This window comes from Littorina saxatilis, linkage group LG7 (assembly GCF_037325665.1).
Source record: "Littorina saxatilis isolate snail1 linkage group LG7, US_GU_Lsax_2.0, whole genome shotgun sequence".
Lineage (NCBI taxonomy): Eukaryota > Metazoa > Mollusca > Gastropoda > Littorinimorpha > Littorinidae > Littorina > Littorina saxatilis.
Genome location: NC_090251.1, coordinates 1769554 through 1792403, shown reverse-complemented (window position 1 = coordinate 1792403; position 22850 = coordinate 1769554). Strand labels below are relative to the sequence as shown.

The 22850-nt window shown below is 41.8% G+C and overlaps 1 protein-coding gene across 1 annotated transcript in view; it reads right to left on the bottom strand.

Moving 5' to 3' along the window:
- LOC138970273 (sialin-like) overlaps positions 1-22850 on the bottom strand; it is a 50053-nt gene that overhangs the window by 6595 nt on the left and 20608 nt on the right. Inside the window, exons 7-8 of the mRNA XM_070342767.1 lie at positions 13787-13933; positions 4615-4747 (exon numbers count right to left, since the gene is read on the bottom strand). Coding sequence (XP_070198868.1) covers positions 4615-4747; positions 13787-13933 — 280 coding nt within the window. The remainder of the gene's footprint in view (positions 1-4614; positions 4748-13786; positions 13934-22850) is intronic.

The following is a 22850-nucleotide window of genomic DNA, read 5'->3' as shown; positions in this document are numbered from 1 at the left end:
CTTCGTACATTAGAGCATTCGGAACTTTTCAGTCGCAAAAAGTAGTACCGACACAGAACAACTTAACCCATTGCACTATCGAGGATTCAGGCTGTTGCTGGGTCGTTATTTGTTTGGTTGCTGGGTCATTATCGAAAAATAACTACCCCTACAAGTTTACAGAGGTAAAGAAGCAGAGGGGGGAATAAATCAAGGTACACGTTTATTTAAGTTATTGAGACATCCCAGTGCACTAAGGGATTTATAGAGCAAATCGAGAAAATTCATTATTGAACGAAGCGCATAGCGCTGAGTTCAATCATTATTTTCGAGATTGCTCTATAAATCCTTTAGTGCACTGGGATTGTCAACTTTATGTGCAGACCCAGAGACGGAAGCCATGTCCCACCCCCGTGTCATCACAATGGCACGTAAAAGACCTTGGTCATTCTGTCATAAGTGCAGGTGGTTGAATACACGCAATACACGCAAACACTTGGGTAGCGCGACTCCGTTGCTGCTAGCTTTCCACTGGGAGGAAGCGACCCGAATTTCCCAGCGATGGGACAATAAAGTAATGAAAATGAAATGAAAAATGAAAAGGAAAGATAAGAAAAGCCGAATGCGAAAGTTTGTGTCAGTCGGCAACTGCGCTCACGTTTTACTCCCGTGTTTGTACTACATCTTTCGACTTTGGGCAGTTTGTGGTGTTTAGGGACAGAACATAATTGGTTTATTCCTGTTTCATAGGGAAGTTAGCAGAAAAGGGTATGCTATCGACATTTGTAAAGCTGAAAAACATTCCCGAGAAGAATTTCAAGTCGTCAGTGTATGCTGTTGTCGACTGAAACATCGTGTGGTACAGATGGGTAAACCGGAACCATGCGTCTTTGTTATTGCCAATATGCTTTTGGATGTTGGCAAAAATGGCCGACTTCCGTAGCAATATGCTTTGATGATCGGAAGAGACCATCCAATCACAGCCCCCGAATTCCCCCACGTGTCCATCAGAATAGCTATATATCCCCATCGTTTTTTCGTTCACATTTGCCCAACATGTTAATTTGCTGAGCGGGGTTTATGTGGTCTGCTAGGCTAGGGCAATCGAACCACTGCAGTCTGCACTGAGTCTGCACGAATGAGGCAGGCTGGTAATAAGTCTTATATATGTGAACAGCTCAGATCATGGGTAATTTTAACACCTTCACATTTAAATGCTTATTTTATAGCCATCCATTGAATTGAGAAGAAAACAAAGCATACTAAACTGCTAAGCATGAATCAAACAATAAGAAAATAAAAAGAACCAACAGCATCGTTTTGTATGTGTGGGTAGTAAACACGTTTTATTTACAAAACACGGCGAAAAATGGCGACAAATTTGTTGCACAGCGACAGGTCACTTTCTTCAACCAAGGCCAGTACTTTCATACATGACAAAGGAAAGCAAATATGGCCTGAATAATAAAGTTATAGTGTTCCTTTGCGTGTCTGAGTGATAAACTGTTTTAACCAACTATCTTCTGAAACGTAATTGCACTCAGCAGATTTGTCTTCCGCTCATAACTTTCGTGTCACACGGTCTTTGCGACAAACAGATAGATCGCATTCTCGCAGAAAATCATTGACAACACAGACCAGTCATTATATTTAGTCAAGTTTTGTCTAAATATTTTAACATCGAGGGGGAATCGAAACGAGGGTCGTGGTGTATGTGTGTGTGTGTGTGTGTGTGTGTATGTGTGTGTGTGCGTGCGTGTAGAGCGATTCAGACCAAACTACTGGACCGATCTTTATGAAATTTGACATGAGAGTTCCTGGGATTGATATCCCCATACGTTTTTTTCATTTTTTTGATAAATGTCTTTGATGACGTCATATCCGGCTTTTCGTGAAAGTTGAGGCGGCACTGTCACGCCCTCATTTTTCAACCAAATTGGTTGAAATTTTGGTCAAGTAATCTTCGACGAAGCCCGGGGTTCGGTATTGCATTTCAGCTTGGTGGCTTAAAAATTAATTAATGACTTTGGTCATTAAAAATCTGAAAATTGTAAAAAAAAATAAAAATTTATAAAACGATCCAAATTTACGTTTATCTTATTCTCCATCATTTGCTGATTCCAAAAACATATAAATATGTTATATTCGGATTAAAAACAAGCTCTGAAAATTAAATATATAAAAATTATTATCAAAATTTTTTTTTCGAAATCAATTTAAAAACACTTTCATCTTATTCCTTGTCGGTTCCTGATTCCAAAAATATATAGATATGATATGTTTGGATTAAAAACACGCTCAGAAAGTTAAAACGAAGAGAGGTACAGAAAAGCGTGCTATGCAGCATAGCGTAACCACTACCCCGCTCGCGCGCTCTTCTTGTCAATTTCACTGCCTATGCCGTGAGCGGTGGACCACGAGTATACGGTCTTGCTGCGTTGCATTGCGTTCAGTTTCATTCTGTGAGTTCGACAGCTACTTGACTAAATATTGTATTTTCGCCTTACGCGACTTGTTTTTAGCATTGCATTTGGGAAGGGCTACTATTATAGTGTGTTTTAAGAAAGAAAAACATTACAGTATCGGCAGAACACGACCAAATGAGTTTTCGTGTCACAGCGTTATGGGCGTGAGATTGTGTTCTCACACTGTAGCAAAATCATTGACAACACAGACAAGTCAGTTTTAGCATAGACATTGGGAAAGGCTACTATTATAGTGTGTTTTAGGAAAGAAAAACATTATAGTATCAGCAGAACACGACCAAATCATGACAAATGAGTTTGCGTTTTGGGCGTTATGGGCGTTTTTTCACACTGCAGATCATATCTCAAAAACTACGGAGTGGATCTTTATGAAATTTGATATGGATATTTTTGACTGGATTTTCTCATAGAAGGTTTTTCCGTTTATTGATAGGACAGTTTGATGACGTCATATTTTACCGTTTGCCAAAAGGTCGAGGCAGCACTTTCACAGTTACAGCTTTTCATCAATTTGATCGAATTTCTTATCACACAATCTCAGATCTAGGCCGGATTATGGGATTGCATTTCAGTTTGGTCACTTAAAGTTTTGTTATTGAAATGTTTGTTGGAAATATGTCATTTTTTCAAATTTTTAAAAACTAATATTTGAAACAAAAAATTTATATTGGTGTATTCCCTATTGCGTCCTGTATCTAAAACTATATAGTTTTGTTGTTTTGTATTGATAATTATGCTTAAAAATGAAGAAAACCGATAAATAACCACTATCTTTATTTATGAAAAAACACACTTAAAAACAACTTCTATCTATTCCTTACCATTTTCTGATTCCAAATATATATAGTTTCATGGTGTTTGACGTTGAAAATAGGCTAAAACTTAACAAACTCGGATCGCTGAATGGAAATTATACTTCCAAGCTCCGTGCAGCTGACAACATGATAAAAACACGTCATTTCAAGTGTGGAACACGCTCATGACGTCATACCGAAAGGTGATGAATTATGGCTTCACCTTGCGATGTTTCATTTCAAACATGGTAACATTTTTAAAGGGGTTTCTTTCTCAGATTTCTGTTTGCCCTCTGTCTGTCTCTCTATGTCTCCGTCTGTCTGACTGATTCAATTAAATGTGTAATTACTTAGTTTTGCAAAAGTCAAACTAAGTAGGATATACCTAATTGATTCAGGTCTCTAAATTCTTATTGTAAAATTGTGAGTTTTATTCAAAACAAATTTAATTGGTGTTTTAAACTCAATAATGGGGCATGCTGTGATGAGTAGAAGAATGTGTGCTTACGAGCAGAAAAAGCCCATCAAAGTCAAGAATCGTGTTTTTCTTTTTCTATTTTCACCTTGTAGCTTCATACAGACACTAAGCAACAGTGTAGTTCCACTTCCAGTGCAATATCTTGTACTTTAATTTTGACCATCTGTGTAACACTTTATTGACCCATGATCTGAGCTGTTTACACATGGTAAGAACGTTCTGAACCCTACACGTTTTCGATTACGATTGTTCTTGTCTTGAAATAATAATTCGGAAACCATTCATTTACTGAACTGATGCAGTCGTATTTCAGTGTAGTCTGTTACATATGACAGAGTCGATCGAGTCAGTCTTCCAAATGCTGGTCTAGCTCAGTAGCTGGTACGTTATCGGAATAACACTGTTGTTTTCTGTTAGCCGCTGGGAATTGTATACTAACTCATCATTTGGTAATGGGGATGAAAAGCTACATGCCACTGACACGGCATATGAGAAGAATCTATGCTAGTCGGCGAAAATGAGATGAAACACAGCGGCTTCTATTTTTAGATCAGTGGCACTGGCACAGGCACATGCAATCTGTCAGAAAAAACCACTTCTGCTTTAATTGAGAAGCAGGGAATTTATGGTCATTTGGTATTGTGGAGAATATAAGCTACATGTCATTAATTAATTCTGAGGATGAGAGCACAGTCTCGCTTAGGCAAAGGGCGGAAGAATACGCTCTGTGGAAAAGTTAGCGCACTCCAAGAGTGCGCTAACAGTTCTAGCGCATCGCCATTAGCCAATCAGTCATGTGACACCAGTACTTACTGACAATTATTATTATTTTTTAATTTTTTATAAACATTGCGGTGACATCTGCTTTTTTGCTCACCGAATCCATCCGCAATTTTGCGCAGCTTGGTTGTAGAGATGACGTTTTTCTGACGTATTGTGTCCACAGTCCTGGACGTCACGAACCCACAGATCGGGAAACCCAGCCATGGCAGTCCCGCCAGCATGTCAGCCTGCATGCACGGTGACACAGCCGTCAGTGTAGGTACACATAGAATCAATATATTGATATCTACACAGCCATCAGTGTAGGTACACATAGAATCAATATATTGATATCAACACAGCCATCAGTGTAGGTACACATAGAATCAATATATTGATATCTACACAGCCATCAGTGTAGGTACACATAGAATCAATATATTGATATCAACACAGCCATCAGTGTAGGTACACATAGAATCAATATATTGATATCAACACAGCCATCAGTGTATGTGTAACCAAGTGCGAGGGATTTGCGGTGTAGGGGAAACAACTACGTTAGTCAAAAAGGGATTGGACCGCGGGTTTGTTTCCCTTTGCGTTGCTGAGGTTAAAATGTAGATTTGCTGCAAATTATGTTTTGACAACAAAATACGTTTTTGTGTTATTAAGATTTTATTTTGATTGACAGGGTATGAGTTCACAAAGGATTTGTGAGTTGGAAAGTGGTTTGAATCACGAGTACTGAAGGATTTAGGTTTTTGGCAGGAGAGTATTTTTGGGTCATGTGATTGGAGACGCGCGCGAAGATGTTCCTTTTCCGCCTGACTGAGAAGTCGAGAAGACATGCTGGCGTAGTATTGAGAAAAGAATCGGGAAAGAAATAGAGATTCTTGGCAGAATCCGGTGATCTAATGTGGTAGATTGTGATGCCAGACGTGGAGGTAATTTTGATTTTATATTTGTATGATCGATGGTGAGATTAAGGATGAAAATTTGTTGGATTTGAAGTGGTGCTTGTGAGAAAAGCCTGTTTGTGGATGGCGCCGGTGCAAATCATATTTTTGATGAAAATTGATGATTAATCATAGGTATATTGGTAAAATAGGATGATATTTTGGGAGAATATTATGTTGGTAGTTATAAGGAATGGTTTTGAAAACGATTGATCAGAAAATTGAACTTTTAGTTGAGTTGTGAAAGACAGTCTATTTTTGACGTTGTGGGATCAAAAAGGGAAAGATTGAGGGTTTGAAAGTTTGGAGTTGTGTGATGGTTTGTTAATATATAGTATAAATAATAGATTATGGTGGGGAATCAGGACGCTTAATGTCAGAAACTGGTGGGTAATGTATGTTTGGACAGATTTTGATTGTGTAATTAGGAGGCGGCATGTATTGCTTTGAACTTGTATATGACGAGGTGACGTCACAGGGTTGATTAAGAGTTGAAGTGGAAGCGTGACTATGTTGTTAAACCGTGTTGTACACAGTATTAGAAGAAAGTGTACTATGATAAAACATAAATTGTGGTAGATTTCCGGGAAAAGTATTAATTTCATAGTGAAGTCAGTCAGTAATCTGAGATGACAACATCTTGGATACGACAGGAAATCAAAATCGTTAATTTAGTCGCTATTGATAGTTCCGTAATAATTGCAGATGGAGGAGGATGCCGCGGTTTTCATGTTCGGCCAGAGGTAGCGTGACCGAGAGAAAAGGCATGAGAAGAGGTTCGTACATCCTTTCCTTTGCTTATAGTTGAATTCAGTGAAGAACAAGATGGCATTAATGTGTTATTAATGTAGTGTTAGCTTTGTTAATGAGTTGTATTGAAAGAATTACGACAGACATTGTGAAGATTTGATGATAAAATCGCCATTTAAACTTGGTGAAAGGGAGTGAAGAAAATTATGTTCCAACACAGAGAAAGCAGGTAAGAGGTTGTAATACCTTGATGTACATACCCACTGTGAAACAGGCAGTAATGTACCCTGGGTGTGTGTGCTTTTGTGTTTACAGGGAGCAGACGTCGTTTGTAGACTACTATTTCCTAAGGGGTTTAGGTTCAGGTTTCAGTTTCATAGTTTAGTTTTAGGTTTAATTTTTTATTTTTTTTATTTTAGATCTAGTTTTATTGTCTTACGGGGTTCTCTCGGTAATCATTATTTGTGACTGTTGTGAACGTCAAGTGTGCTCTCCCCGTATAGTGTAATCCAAACTTTAACCGGAAGTTGTGATGACATTGTCCATGGTAGGGGTGTTTGTAATAATTGGCATTGTGAAGAGGACAGTGTATTGATTTTTTTGATAAAAGGATGGTTGTGTGATCTGCTAGTATTGGGGTCGGTGAGTGCCCTGTAGATGTATGAGAATGATCTAGCATGGGATTAACCCTTTTGTCGCCTGACAGAGATATTGTACGCTCAGGCTGAAGCCCACCAATCCTCTGAGAACTCGTCTTGTCTGTACGTATGTGTATTAGCTGCCATTATATTAAGAAATAAAGTACAAAGTGACAACATTTATTGTGTGTCGTGGTGGTGAAAGCAGACGCGAGTTTGTGTTGTAATTGTTTTCTACGTTTGTTCTGTTTTGTGAAATTATTTTATATTATTAATTAGTTTCAATTGGCCAAGTCTTTCCTGGTTCTTGTTTTATTCTTCAACGGGGTCTCGAGACACGAGCCCACGGCAGGCCTTGGGTTAGATCTCCCCCCAAGTAAATATTGGGAGTTCAAAACTAGTTCCAACCACTCTTCTTATATTTTTATCACATATTTGAGTGAGAGAGTGGAAGTTGGTAAGTTCGATCCGTGCAAGTCTCGCAAGAGGACGTAGGAAATCCTCTCCCAGGCATAGTTCGTACGGAGAGAACGGGGCTAACTCAATAATGTGATTGGCACCTCCTTGTTTATTTTAGATTTCTACTTAGGTCTTATTTGACCCATTGGGACCTTTGTTGGTCATATTTGGGCTGATATTTGACCGTGTAAGGTCTTATACACATAGAATCAATATATTGATATCAACACAGCCATCAGTGTAGGTACACATAGAATCAATATATTGATATCTACACAGCCATCAGTGTAGGTACACATATACTGTTCAACAAAAAAAAAACGCATAGCTTGTAATATTTGGATAATTTAGTTATATGGCTACAAGGATATCCACCAAACTGCAGAAAATGTTTATCTGGTCGTCGACCTTTCGTCCATTGCCACAAGTGAGCTCTGCACGTGACGCATGCGTTATCAGTGGCTACAATGTCAAAATTGCTCATTTGGCATGACCACTCGTCATGCTTCAGTGTAATCTCGTGAAACTCGGGGAATATTGAGCTCTCACCATGTCTTCCAAAACCCATAAAAGCGGATTGTTCGCCACAAAGAAATCAGACGACAATTCAGCGACGAAAGATGGCCCGATTGAGCAGAGAAGACCGCCAAATTGCATTGGGTCGTTTACAAGCAGGCCAAAGTCAAAGTGCAATCGCCAGGCACTTCCACGTGTCCCAGAGCACCATCAGTAGACTGTGGGTCAGGTTTCAAGCCACTGGCTCCGTTGCTGACTTGCCACGAGCGGGAAGACCAAGGGCGACAACTGCTGCTCACGACCGCTTCATACGGCTCCGCCACCTCCGGAATCGTTTCCTGTCGGCCTCATCTTCTGTCCAGGCTCTCCCCGGGCCACACCGATTATCGGACCAGACCGTGCGGAACCGCCTGCATGAAGCTGGTTTGAGAGCTCGCAGACCTCACAGAGGAGCTGTCCTCACCCGCCGCCATCGCCAGAACCGAGTGCAGTGGGGCAACCAGCACCTTCGCTGGACCGTCCGGAATCACTGGAGACACGTGTGGTTCAGCGACGAGTCCTACTTCCTGCTCCAGCGACATGATGGTCGGAGGAGGGTCTACCGGAGAGTAAACGAACGTTACGCGCCCAACTGTGTGGATGAGGCACCCGTTCATGGTGGTGGAGGCGTCATGGTGTGGAGGGCGATCAATACCGCTGGAAGGAGCACCCTGGTGCACGTCCAAGGGCGCATAACTGCCCAGCGATACGTGGAGGAAATTCTGCGCCCACACGCCCTTCCTCTTCTGGCTGACCAGGATGCCATATTCCAGCAGGACAACGCTCGCCCGCACACAGCACGACTCACCACCCAGTTCCTCACCGACCACCATGTCCAGGTGCTTCCCTGGCCATCCATGTCGCCAGACATGAACCCGATAGAACACCTCTGGGATGAATTGGACAGACGTGTGCGCAGGCGAGAAGAAGCGCCGGCAAATCACCGCGATCTATTGCAGGCACTTCAGGAGGAGTGGGACACCATCCCACAGCAAGATATCCGGCATCTGATCCAGTCCATGCCCAGAAGGTGCCGGGCAGTTGTTGCTGCTCAAGGCAGTCACACCCCCTACTGACTTGACAGCCTCGGCACCCAATCGTATTGATTGACTGATTGATTTGAAGATGCAAATGAACTGTGTGTGCATTCAACTGTGTCCATACCAAATTTCAAACAAATAATCCAAATATTGGATTTTCTGTTAATTTTTTCGAAAAATAAAACAAATTTGGCAAGTAGCAACTATGCGTTTCTTTTTTTGAACAGTATAGAATCAATATATTGATATCTACACAGCCATCAGTGTAGGTACACATAGAATCAATATATTGATATCTACACAGCCATCAGTGTAGGTACACATAGAATCAATATATTGATATCTACACAGCCATCAGTGTATGTACACATAGAATCAATATATTGATATCAACACAGCCATACTTGTAGGTACACATATACTGTTCAAAAAAAGAAACGCATAGTTGCTACTTGCCAAATTTGTTTTATTTTTCGAAAAAATTAACAGAAAATCCAATATTTAGATTATTTGTTTGAAATTTGGTATGGACACAGTTGAATGCACACACAGTTCATTTGCATCTTCAAATCAATCAGTCAATCAATACGATTGGGTGCCGAGGCTGTCAAGTCAGTAGGGGGTGTGACTGCCTTGAGCAGCAACAACTGCCCGGCACCTTCTGGGCATGGACTGGATCAGATGCCGGATATCTTGCTGTGGGATGGTGTCCCACTCCTCCTGAAGTGCCTGCAATAGATCGCGGTGATTTGCCGGCGCTTCTTCTCGCCTGCGCACACGTCTGTCCAATTCATCCCAGAGGTGTTCTATCGGGTTCATGTCTGGCGACATGGATGGCCAGGGAAGCACCTGGACATGGTGGTCGGTGAGGAACTGGGTGGTGAGTCGTGCTGTGTGCGGGCGAGCGTTGTCCTGCTGGAATATGGCATCCTGGTCAGCCAGAAGAGGAAGGGCGTGTGGGCGCAGAATTTCCTCCACGTATCGCTGGGCAGTTATGCGCCCTTGGACGTGCACCAGGGTGCTCCTTCCAGCGGTATTGATCGCCCCCCACACCATGACGCCTCCACCACCATGAACGGGTGCCTCATCCACACAGTTGGGCGCGTAACGTTCGTTTACTCTCCGGTAGACCCTCCTCCGACCATCATGTCGCTGGAGCAGGAAGTAGGACTCGTCGCTGAACCACACGTGTCTCCAGTGATTCCGGACGGTCCAGCGAAGGTGCTGGTTGCCCCACTGCACTCGGTTCTGGCGATGGCGGCGGGTGAGGACAGCTCCTCTGTGAGGTCTGCGAGCTCTCAAACCAGCTTCATGCAGGCGGTTCCGCACGGTCTGGTCCGATAATCGGTGTGGCCCGGGGAGAGCCTGGACAGAAGATGAGGCCGACAGGAAACGATTCCGGAGGTGGCGGAGCCGTATGAAGCGGTCGTGAGCAGCAGTTGTCGCCCTTGGTCTTCCCGCTCGTGGCAAGTCAGCAACGGAGCCAGTGGCTTGAAACCTGACCCACAGTGTACTGATGGTGCTCTGGGACACGTGGAAGTGCCTGGCGATTGCACTTTGACTTTGGCCTGCTTGTAAACGACCCAATGCAATTTGGCGGTCTTCTCTGCTCAATCGGGCCATCTTTCGTCGCTGAATTGTCGTCTGATTTCTTTGTGGCGAACAATCCGCTTTTATGGGTTTTGGAAGACATGGTGAGAGCTCAATATTCCCCGAGTTTCACGAGATTACACTGAAGCATGACGAGTGGTCATGCCAAATGAGCAATTTTGACATTGTAGCCACTGATAACGCATGCGTCACGTGCAGAGCTCACTTGTGGCAATGGACGAAAGGTCGACGACCAGATAAACATTTTCTGCAGTTTGGTGGATATCCTTGTAGCCATATAACTAAATTAACCAAATATTACAAGCTATGCGTTTCTTTTTTTGAACAGTATAGAATCAATATATTGATATCAACACAGCTATCAGTGTAGGTACACATAGAATCAATATATTGATATCAACACAGCCATCAGTGTATGTACACATAGAATCAATATATTGATATCAACACAGCCATCAGTGTAGGTACACATAGAATCAATATATTGATATCTACACAGCCATCAGTGTAGGTACACATAGAATCAATATATTGATATCAACACAGCCATCAGTGTAGGTACACATAGAATCAATATATTGATATCAACACAGCCATCAGTGTATGTACACATAGAATCAATATATTGATATCAACACAGCCATCAGTGTAGGTACACATAGAATCAATATATTGATATCTACACAGCCATCAGTGTAGGTACACATAGAATCAATATATTGATATCTACACAGCCATCAGTGTAGGTACACATATAATCAATATATTGAAGTCTATCTTACCATCTTTACAATATTTCATGCCCGACTACTCGCACAACGTGAGGGCCGTGGGTAGGCACCCAGAGCATCAATATAATACAGTGTTCTAGATGATCGAACGTGTAGCAAAGACCTGTACGTGTACGTGTAGATATTGCCTCACCCGTGACTCACTTTTTTTCTCCAATGTTCCAAATCATAATTTGTTTTGCTCCAACCAAGACTGTCAGATCTTGGCAAACGCGTGACGTAAAAACTAGATTTGATGACGTCACCCGTACACGTGCTGGAAAGTGCCACATCTAGATCTTGCTATTGACATATTTACATTATTTCATGTCCGCTTGTAAACACAACGTCAGGGCCATCAGTTTAAACTTGATGCTAAGTTGGGCGAAGTCGACTTCACGAGGCTCGCTGCACGAAGCTTTGGCTCTGAATGTTGAGTGCCAGGTGATGGCCGCCAGACTGTGCCAGGTGATGACCACCAGACTGTGCCAGGTGATGACCGCCAGACTGTGCCAGGTGATGACCACCAGACTGTGCCAGGTGATGACCACCAGACTGTGCCAGGTGATGACCACCAGACTGTGCCAGGTGATGGCCGCCAGACTGTGCCATGAGGGAGTCACGTGGGGACCTATCTACCGTGTGGCTCTGAATGTTGAGTGCCAGGTGATGACCACCAGACTGTGCCATGAGGGAGTCACGTGGGGACCTATCTACCGTGTGGCTCTGAATGTTGAGTGCCAGGTGATGGCCGCCAGATTGTGCCATGAGGGAGTCACGTGGGGACCTATCTACCGTGTGGCTCTGAATGTTGAGTGCCAGGTGATGGCCGCAAGACTGTGCCATGAGAGAGTCACGTGGGGACCTATCTACCGTGTGGCTCTGAATGTTGAGTGCCAGGTGATGGCCGCCAGATTGTGCCATGAGGGAGTCACGTGGGGACCTATCTACCGTGTGGCTCTGAATGTTGAGTGCCAGGTGATGGCCGCCAGATTGTGCCATGAGGGAGTCACGTGGGGACCTATCTACCGTGTGGCTCTGAATGTTCAGTGCCAGGTGATGACCACCAGACTGTGCCATGAGAGTCACGTGGGGACCTATCTACCGTGTGGCTCTGAATGTTGAGTGCCAGGTGATGACCACCAGACTGTGCCATGAGGGAGTCACGTGGGGACCTATCTACCGTGTGGCTCTGAATGTTGAGTGCCAGGTGATGGCCGCCAGACTGTGCCATGAGGGAGTCACGTGGGGACCTATCTACCGTGTGGCTCTGAATGTTGAGTGCCAGGTGATGACCACCAGACTGTGCCATGAGGGAGTCACGTGGGGACCTATCTACCGTGTGGCTGTGAATGTTCAGTGCCAGGTGATGGCCGCCAGACTGTGCCATGAGAGAGTCACGTGGGGACCTATCTACCGTGTGGCTCTGAATGTTCAGTGCCAGGTGATGGCCGCCAGACTGTGCCATGAGAGAGTCACGTGGGGACCTAACTACCGTGTGGCTGTGAATGTTGAGTGCCAGGTGATGACCACCAGACTGTGCCATGAGGGAGTCACGTGGGGACCTAACTACCGTGTGGCTCTGAATGTTCAGTGCCAGGTGATGACCACCAGACTGTGCCATGGGAGTCACGTGGGGACCTATCTACCGTGTGGCTGTGAATGTTCAGTGCCAGGTGATGACCACCAGACTGTGCCATGAGGGAGTCACGTGGGGACCTAACTACCGTGTGGCTCTGAATGTTGAGTGCCAGGTGATGGCCGCCAGACTGTGTACCATGAGAGTCACGTGGGGACCTATCTACCGTGTGGCTCTGAATGTTCAGTGCCAGGTGATGGCCGCCAGACTGTGTACCATGAGAGTCACGTGGGGACCTATCTACCGTGTGGCTCTGAATGTTCAGTGCCAGGTGATGGCCGCCAGACTGTGCCATGAGGGAGTCACGTGGGGACCTATCTACCGTGTGGCTCTGAATGTTCAGTGCCAGGTGATGACCACCAGACTGTGCCATGAGGGAGTCACGTGGGGACCTAACTACCGTGTGGCTCTGAATGTTGAGTGCCAGGTGATGGCCGCCAGATTGTGCCATGAGGGAGTCACGTGGGGACCTATCTACCGTGTGGCTCTGAATGTTCAGTGCCAGGTGATGACCACCAGACTGTGCCATGAGGGAGTCACGTGGGGACCTATCTACCGTGTGGCTGTGAATGTTCAGTGCCAGGTGATGACCACCAGACTGTGCCATGAGAGTCAGGTGGGGACCTAACTACCGTGTGGCTCTGAATGTTCAGTGCCAGGTGATGACCACCAGACTGTGCCATGAGGGAGTCACGTGGGGACCTATCTACCGTGTGGCTCTGAATGTTCAGTGCCAGGTGATGGCCGCCAGACTGTGCCATGAGAGTCACGTGGGGACCTATCTACCGTGTGGGTGTGCATGCCCAAGACTGTCATATCGCCATGTTTGATTCCAAGGTCAAGGTTACAGACGGTGACCTACTTACCGTGGCTGTGTGCATACCACGCGCGTGCTTGAGGTAAAGCGGAAAGAGCGTCATGAAGAAGTATTGGATCCAGTCGGTGCCGAACTGTGACGCGGCGATGGCGAGCACTGGCCCTGACGTCACGATCTGTCGCCACGGTACTCCACACTGACCACACACACACATACACACACACACACACACACACACACACACACACACACACACACACACACGGAATGCACACTTTTCAAATACTTACTTTACACATCAATCAAAAGCAAGCTAGATTATTTAAATACCACATGACAAATTTACACATTGCAATGTAAACTGACCAAGAACATAAGTTAATGGAGAGAGGCAAACCATAGGCTGACAACGTACGGTAACAATGGAGAGAGGCAAACCATAGGCTGACAACGTACGGTAACAATGGAGAGAGGCAAACCATAGGCTGACAACGTACGGTAACAATGGAGAGAGGCAAACCATAGGCTGACAACGTACGGTAACAATGGAGAGAGGCAAACCATAGGCTGACAACGCACGGTCACAAAGGGAACGACACAGCTCTGCGCTCGCCATAATTGACAAACAAGACAACATGACAAGAAGGCTTTGTAACACAAGACATGACAAGAAGGCTTTTCAAATCAAGACAACATGACAAGAAGGCTGTGTAACACAAGACAACATGACAAGAAGGCTATGTAACACAATACATGACAAGAAGGCTTTGTAACACAAGACAACATGACAAGAAGGCTTTGTAACACAAGACAACATGACAAGAAGGCTATGTAACACAAGACATGACAAGAAGGCTATGTAACACAAGACATGACAAGAAGGCTTTGTAACACAATACAACATGACAAGAAGGCTTTGTAACACAATACAACATGACAAGAAGGCTATGTAACACAATACAACATGACAAGAAGGCTTTGTAACACAAGACATGACAAGAAGGCTTTGTAACACAAGACATGACAAGAAGGCTTTGTAACACAATACAACATGACAAGAAGGCTTTGTAACACAAGACATGACAAGAAGGCTTTGTAACACAATACAACATGACAAGAAGGCTTTGTAACACAAGACAACATGACAAGAAGGCTTTGTAACACAATACATGACAAGAAGGCTTTGTAACACAAGACATGACAAGAAGGCTTTGTAACACAATACATGACAAGAAGGCTTTGTAACACAATACATGACAAGAAGGCTTTGTAACACAATACAACATGACAAGAAGGCTTTGTAACACAAGACAACATGACAAGAAGGCTTTGTAACACAATACATGACAAGAAGGCTTTGTAACACAAGACATGACAAGAAGGCTATGTAACACAATACATGACAAGAAGGCTTTGTAACACAAGACATGACAAGAAGGCTTTGTAACACAATACATGACAAGAAGGCTTTGTAACACAATACAACATGACAAGAAGGCTTTGTAATACAAGACAACATGACAAGAAGGCTTTGTAACACAAGACAACATGACAAGAAGGCTATGTAACACAATACATGACAAGAAGGCTTTGTAACACAATACATGACAAGAAGGCTTTGTAACACAATACATGACAAGAAGGCTTTGTAACACAAGACATGACAAGAAGGCTATGTAACACAATACATGACAAGAAGGCTTTGTAACACAAGACATGACAAGAAGGCTTTGTAACACAATACATGACAAGAAGGCTATGTAACACAATACATGACAAGAAGGCTTTGTAACACAAGACATGACAAGAAGGCTTTGTAACACAAGACAACATGACAAGAAGGCTATGTAACACAATACAACATGACAAGAAGGCTATGTAACACAATACAACATGACAAGAAGGCTTTGTAACACAAGACAACATGACAAGAAGGCTTTGTAACACAATACAACATGACAAGAAGGCTTTGTAACACAATACAACATGACAAGAAGGCTTTGTAACACAAGACATGACAAGACGGCTTTGTAACACAATACAACATGACAAGAAGGCTTTGTAACACAAGACAACATGACAAGAAGGCTATGTAACACAATACATGACAAGAAGGCTTTGTAACACAATACATGACAAGAAGGCTTTGTAACACAATACATGACAAGAAGGCTTTGTAACACAAGACATGACAAGAAGGCTTTGTAACACAATACATGACAAGAAGGCTTTGTAACACAATACATGACAAGAAGGCTTTGTAACACAAGACATGACAAGAAGGCTTTGTAACACAATACATGACAAGAAGGCTTTGTAACACAAGACAACATGACAAGAAGGCTTTGTAACACAAGACAACATGACAAGAAGGCTTTGTAACACAATACAACATGACAAGAAGGCTTTGTAACACAATACAACATGACAAGAAGGCTATGTAACACAAGACAACATGACAAGAAGGCTTTGTAACACAAGACATGACAAGAAGGCTTTGTAACACAAGACATGACAAGACGGCTTTGTAACACAATACAACATGACAAGAAGGCTTTGTAACACAAGACAACATGACAAGAAGGCTATGTAACACAATACATGACAAGAAGGCTTTGTAACACAAGACATGACAAGAAGGCTTTGTAACACAATACATGACAAGAAGGCTATGTAACACAATACATGACAAGAAGGCTTTGTAACACAAGACATGACAAGAAGGATTTGTAACACAAGACAACATGACAAGAAGGCTTTGTAACACAAGACAACATGACAAGAAGGCTTTGTAACACAAGACAACATGACAAGAAGGCTTTGTAACACAAGACAACATGACAAGAAGGCTTTGTAACACAAGACAACATGACAAGAAGGCTATGTAACACAATACAACATGACAAGAAGGCTATGTAACACAAGACAACATGACAAGAAGGCTTTGTAACACAATACAACATGACAAGAAGGCTTTGTAACACAATACATGACAAGAAGGCTTTGTAACACAATACAACATGACAAGAAGGCTATGTAACACAATACAACATGACAAGAAGGCTTTGTAACACAAGACATGACAAGATGGCTTTGTAACACAAGACATGACAAGATGGCTTTGTAACACAAGACATGACAAGAAGGCTATGTAACACAAGACATGACAAGAAGGCTTTGTAACACAAGACATGACAAGAAGGCTATGTAACACAAGACAACATGACAAGACGGCTTTGTAACACAATACATGACAAGAAGGCTATGTAACACAAGACAACATGACAAGAAGGCTATGTAACACAATACATGACAAGAAGGCTTTGTAACACAATACATGACAAGAAGGCTTTGTAACACAATACATGACAAGAAGGCTATGTAACACAATACAACATGACAAGAAGGCTTTGTAACACAATACAACATGACAAGAAGGCTTTGTAACACAATACAACATGACAAGAAGGCTTTGTAACACAATACAACATGACAAGAAGGCTTTGTAACACAATACAACATGACAAGAAGGCTTTGTAACACAATACATGACAAGAAGGCTTTGTAACACAATACATGACAAGAAGGCTTTGTAACACAATACATGACAAGAAGGCTTTGTAACACAATACAACATGACAAGAAGGCTTTGTAACACAATACAACATGACAAGAAGGCTTTGTAACACAATACAACATGACAAGAAGGCTTTGTAACACAATACATGACAAGAAGGCTTTGTAACACAATACATGACAAGAAGGCTTTGTAACACAATACATGACAAGAAGGCTTTGTAACACAAGACAACATGACAAGAAGGCTTTGTAACACAATACAACATGACAAGAAGGCTTTGTAACACAAGACATGACAAGAAGGCTATGTAACACAATACAACATGACAAGAAGGCTTTGTAACACAATACATGACAAGAAGGCTTTGTAACACAATACATGACAAGAAGGCTTTGTAACACAATACATGACAAGAAGGCTTTGTAACACAATACATGACAAGAAGGCTTTGTAACACAAGACATGACAAGAAGGCTATGTAACACAAGACATGACAAGAAGGCTATGTAACACAATACAACATGACAAGGCTTTGTAACACAATACATGACAAGAAGGCTTTGTAACACAATACAACATGACAAGAAGGCTTTGTAACACAATACATGACAAGAAGGCTTTGTAACACAATACATGACAAGAAGGCTATGTAACACAATACATGACAAGAAGGCTATGTAACACAAGACAACATGACAAGAAGGCTATGTAACACAAGACAACATGACAAGAAGGCTTTGTAACACAATACAACATGACAAGACGGCTATGTAACACAATACATGACAAGAAGGCTTTGTAACACAATACATGACAAGAAGGCTTTGTAACACAATACAACATGACAAGAAGGCTATGTAACACAATACATGACAAGAAGGCTTTGTAACACAAGACAACATGACAAGAAGGCTATGTAACACAATACATGACAAGAAGGCTTTGTAACACAAGACAACATGACAAGAAGGCTATGTAACACAATACAACATGACAAGAAGGCTATGTAACACAATACATGACAAGAAGGCTTTGTAACACAAGACAACATGACAAGAAGGCTATGTAACACAATACAACATGACAAGAAGGCTATGTAACACAATACATGACAAGAAGGCTTTGTAACACAAGACATGACAAGAAGGCTTTGTAACACAATACATGACAAGAAGGCTATGTAACACAAGACATGACAAGAAGGCTTTGTAACACAAGACATGACAAGAAGGCTTTGTAACACAAGACATGACAAGAAGGATTTGTAACACAATACAACATGACAAGAAGGCTTTGTAACACAAGACAACATGACAAGAAGGCTTTGTAACACAATACAACATGACAAGAAGGCTATGTAACACAATACAACATGACAAGAAGGCTTTGTAACACAAGACAACATGACAAGAAGGCTATGTAATACAAGACAACATGACAAGAAGGCTTTGTAACACAATACAACATGACAAGAAGGCTATGTAACACAATACAACATGACAAGAAGGCTTTGTAACACAAGACAACATGACAAGAAGGCTATGTAATACAAGACAACATGACAAGAAGGCTTTGTAACACAATACAACATGACAAGAAGGCTATGTAACACAATACAACATGACAAGACGGCTATGTAACACAAGACAACATGACAAGACGGCTTTGTAACACAATACAACATGACAAGACGGCTTTGTAACACAATACAACATGACAAGAAGGCTTTGTAACACAATACAACATGACAAGACGGCTATGTAACACAATACAACATGACAAGACGGCTTTGTAACACAAGACAACATGACAAGAAGGCTATGTAACACAATACAACATGACAAGAAGGCTGTGTAACACAAGACATGACAAGAAGGCTATGTAACACAATACATGACAAGAAGGCTTTGTAACACAATACAACATGACAAGACGGCTTTGTAACACAATACAACATGACAAGACGGCTTTGTAACACAATACAACATGACAAGAAGGCTATGTAACACAAGACAACATGACAAGAAGGCTATGTAACACAATACAACATGACAAGAAGGCTGTGTAACACAAGACATGACAAGAAGGCTATGTAACACAATACATGACAAGAAGGCTTTGTAACACAAGACAACATGACAAGACGGCTTTGTAACACAAGACAACATGACAAGAAGGCTATGTAACACAAGACAACATGACAAGAAGGCTATGTAATACAAGACAACATGACAAGAAGGCTTTGTAACACAATACAACATGACAAGAAGGCTTTGTAACACAATACAACATGACAAGAAGGCTATGTAACACAATACATGACAAGAAGGCTTTGTAACACAATACATGACAAGAAGGCTATGTAACACAATACAACATGACAAGGCTTTGTAACACAATACATGACAAGAAGGCTATGTAACACAATACATGACAAGAAGGCTATGTAACACAATACAACATGACAAGGCTTTGTAACACAATACATGACAAGAAGGCTATGTAACACAATACATGACAAGAAGGCTATGTAACACAAGACAACATGACAAGAAGGCTTTGTAACACAAGACAACATGACAAGACGGCTATGTAACACAAGACAACATGACAAGAAGGCTTTGTAACACAATACAACATGACAAGAAGGCTTTGTAACACAATACAACATGACAAGAAGGCTTTGTAACACAATACAACATGACAAGACGGCTATGTAACACAATACAACATGACAAGACGGCTTTGTAACACAATACAACATGACAAGAAGGCTTTGTAACACAAGACAACATGACAAGACGGCTTTGTAACACAATACAACATGACAAGAAGGCTTTGTAACACAAGACATGACAAGAAGGCTTTGTAACACAAGACAACATGACAAGAAGGCTTTGTAACACAAGACATGACAAGAAGGCTATGTAACACAAGACAACATGACAAGAAGGCTTTGTAACACAATACAACATGACAAGACGGCTATGTAACACAATACAACATGACAAGACGGCTTTGTAACACAATACAACATGACAAGAAGGCTTTGTAACACAAGACAACATGACAAGACGGCTTTGTAACACAATACATGACAAGAAGGCTTTGTAACACAATACATGACAAGAAGGCTTTGTAACACAAGACATGACAAGAAGGCTTTGTAACACAATACATGACAAGAAGGCTTTGTAACACAAGACAACATGACAAGAAGGCTTTGTAACACAAGACAACATGACAAGAAGGCTTTGTAACACAATACAACATGACAAGAAGGCTTTGTAACACAATACAACATGACAAGAAGGCTTTGTAACACAAGACATGACAAGACGGCTTTGTAACACAATACAACATGACAAGAAGGCTTTGTAACACAAGACAACATGACAAGAAGGCTATGTAACACAATACATGACAAGAAGGCTTTGTAACACAAGACATGACAAGAAGGCTTTGTAACACAATACATGACAAGAAGGCTATGTAACACAATACATGACAAGAAGGCTTTGTAACACAAGACATGACAAGAAGGCTTTGTAACACAAGACAACATGACAAGAAGGCTTTGTAACACAAGACAACATGACAAGAAGGCTTTGTAACACAATACAACATGACAAGAAGGCTTTGTAACACAATACATGACAAGACGGCTTTGTAACACAATACAACATGACAAGAAGGCTTTGTAACACAAGACATGACAAGACGGCTTTGTAACACAATACAACATGACAAGAAGGCTTTGTAACACAAGACAACATGACAAGAAGGCTATGTAACACAATACATGACAAGAAGGCTTTGTAACACAATACATGACAAGAAGGCTTTGTAACACAATACATGACAAGAAGGCTTTGTAACACAAGACATGACAAGAAGGCTTTGTAACACAATACATGACAAGAAGGCTTTGTAACACAATACAACATGACAAGAAGGCTTTGTAACACAAGACAACATGACAAGAAGGCTTTGTAACACAATACATGACAAGAAGGCTTTGTAACACAATACATGACAAGAAGGCTTTGTAACACAAGACATGACAAGAAGGCTTTGTAACACAATACATGACAAGAAGGCTTTGTAACACAAGACAACATGACAAGAAGGCTTTGTAACACAAGACAACATGACAAGAAGGCTTTGTAACACAATACAACATGACAAGAAGGCTTTGTAACACAATACAACATGACAAGAAGGCTATGTAACACAAGACAACATGACAAGAAGGCTTTGTAACACAAGACATGACAAGAAGGCTTTGTAACACAAGACATGACAAGACGGCTTTGTAACACAATACAACATGACAAGAAGGCTTTGTAACACAAGACAACATGACAAGAAGGCTATGTAACACAATACATGACAAGAAGGCTTTGTAACACAAGACATGACAAGAAGGCTTTGTAACACAATACATGACAAGAAGGCTATGTAACACAATACATGACAAGAAGGCTTTGTAACACAAGACATGACAAGAAGGATTTGTAACACAAGACAACATGACAAGAAGGCTTTGTAACACAAGACAACATGACAAGAAGGCTTTGTAACACAAGACAACATGACAAGAAGGCTTTGTAACACAAGACAACATGACAAGACGGCTTTGTAACACAAGACAACATGACAAGAAGGCTATGTAACACAAGACAACATGACAAGAAGGCTATGTAATACAAGACAACATGACAAGAAGGCTATGTAACACAAGACAACATGACAAGAAGGCTTTGTAACACAAGACATGACAAGAAGGCTTTGTAACACAAGACATGACAAGACGGCTTTGTAACACAAGACAACATGACAAGAAGGCTTTGTAACACAAGACAACATGACAAGAAGGCTATGTAACACAATACAACATGACAAGAAGGCTATGTAACACAAGACAACATGACAAGAAGGCTTTGTAACACAATACAACATGACAAGAAGGCTTTGTAACACAATACATGACAAGAAGGCTTTGTAACACAATACAACATGACAAGAAGGCTATGTAACACAATACAACATGACAAGAAGGCTTTGTAACACAAGACATGACAAGATGGCTTTGTAACACAAGACATGACAAGATGGCTTTGTAACACAAGACATGACAAGAAGGCTATGTAACACAAGACATGACAAGAAGGCTTTGTAACACAAGACATGACAAGAAGGCTATGTAACACAAGACAACATGACAAGACGGCTTTGTAACACAATACATGACAAGAAGGCTATGTAACACAAGACAACATGACAAGAAGGCTATGTAACACAATACATGACAAGAAGGCTTTGTAACACAATACATGACAAGAAGGCTTTGTAATACAAGACAACATGACAAGAAGGCTTTGTAACACAATACATGACAAGAAGGCTTTGTAACACAATACATGACAAGAAGGCTTTGTAACACAATACAACATGACAAGACGGCTATGTAACACAATACATGACAAGAAGGCTTTGTAACACAATACATGACAAGAAGGCTTTGTAACAC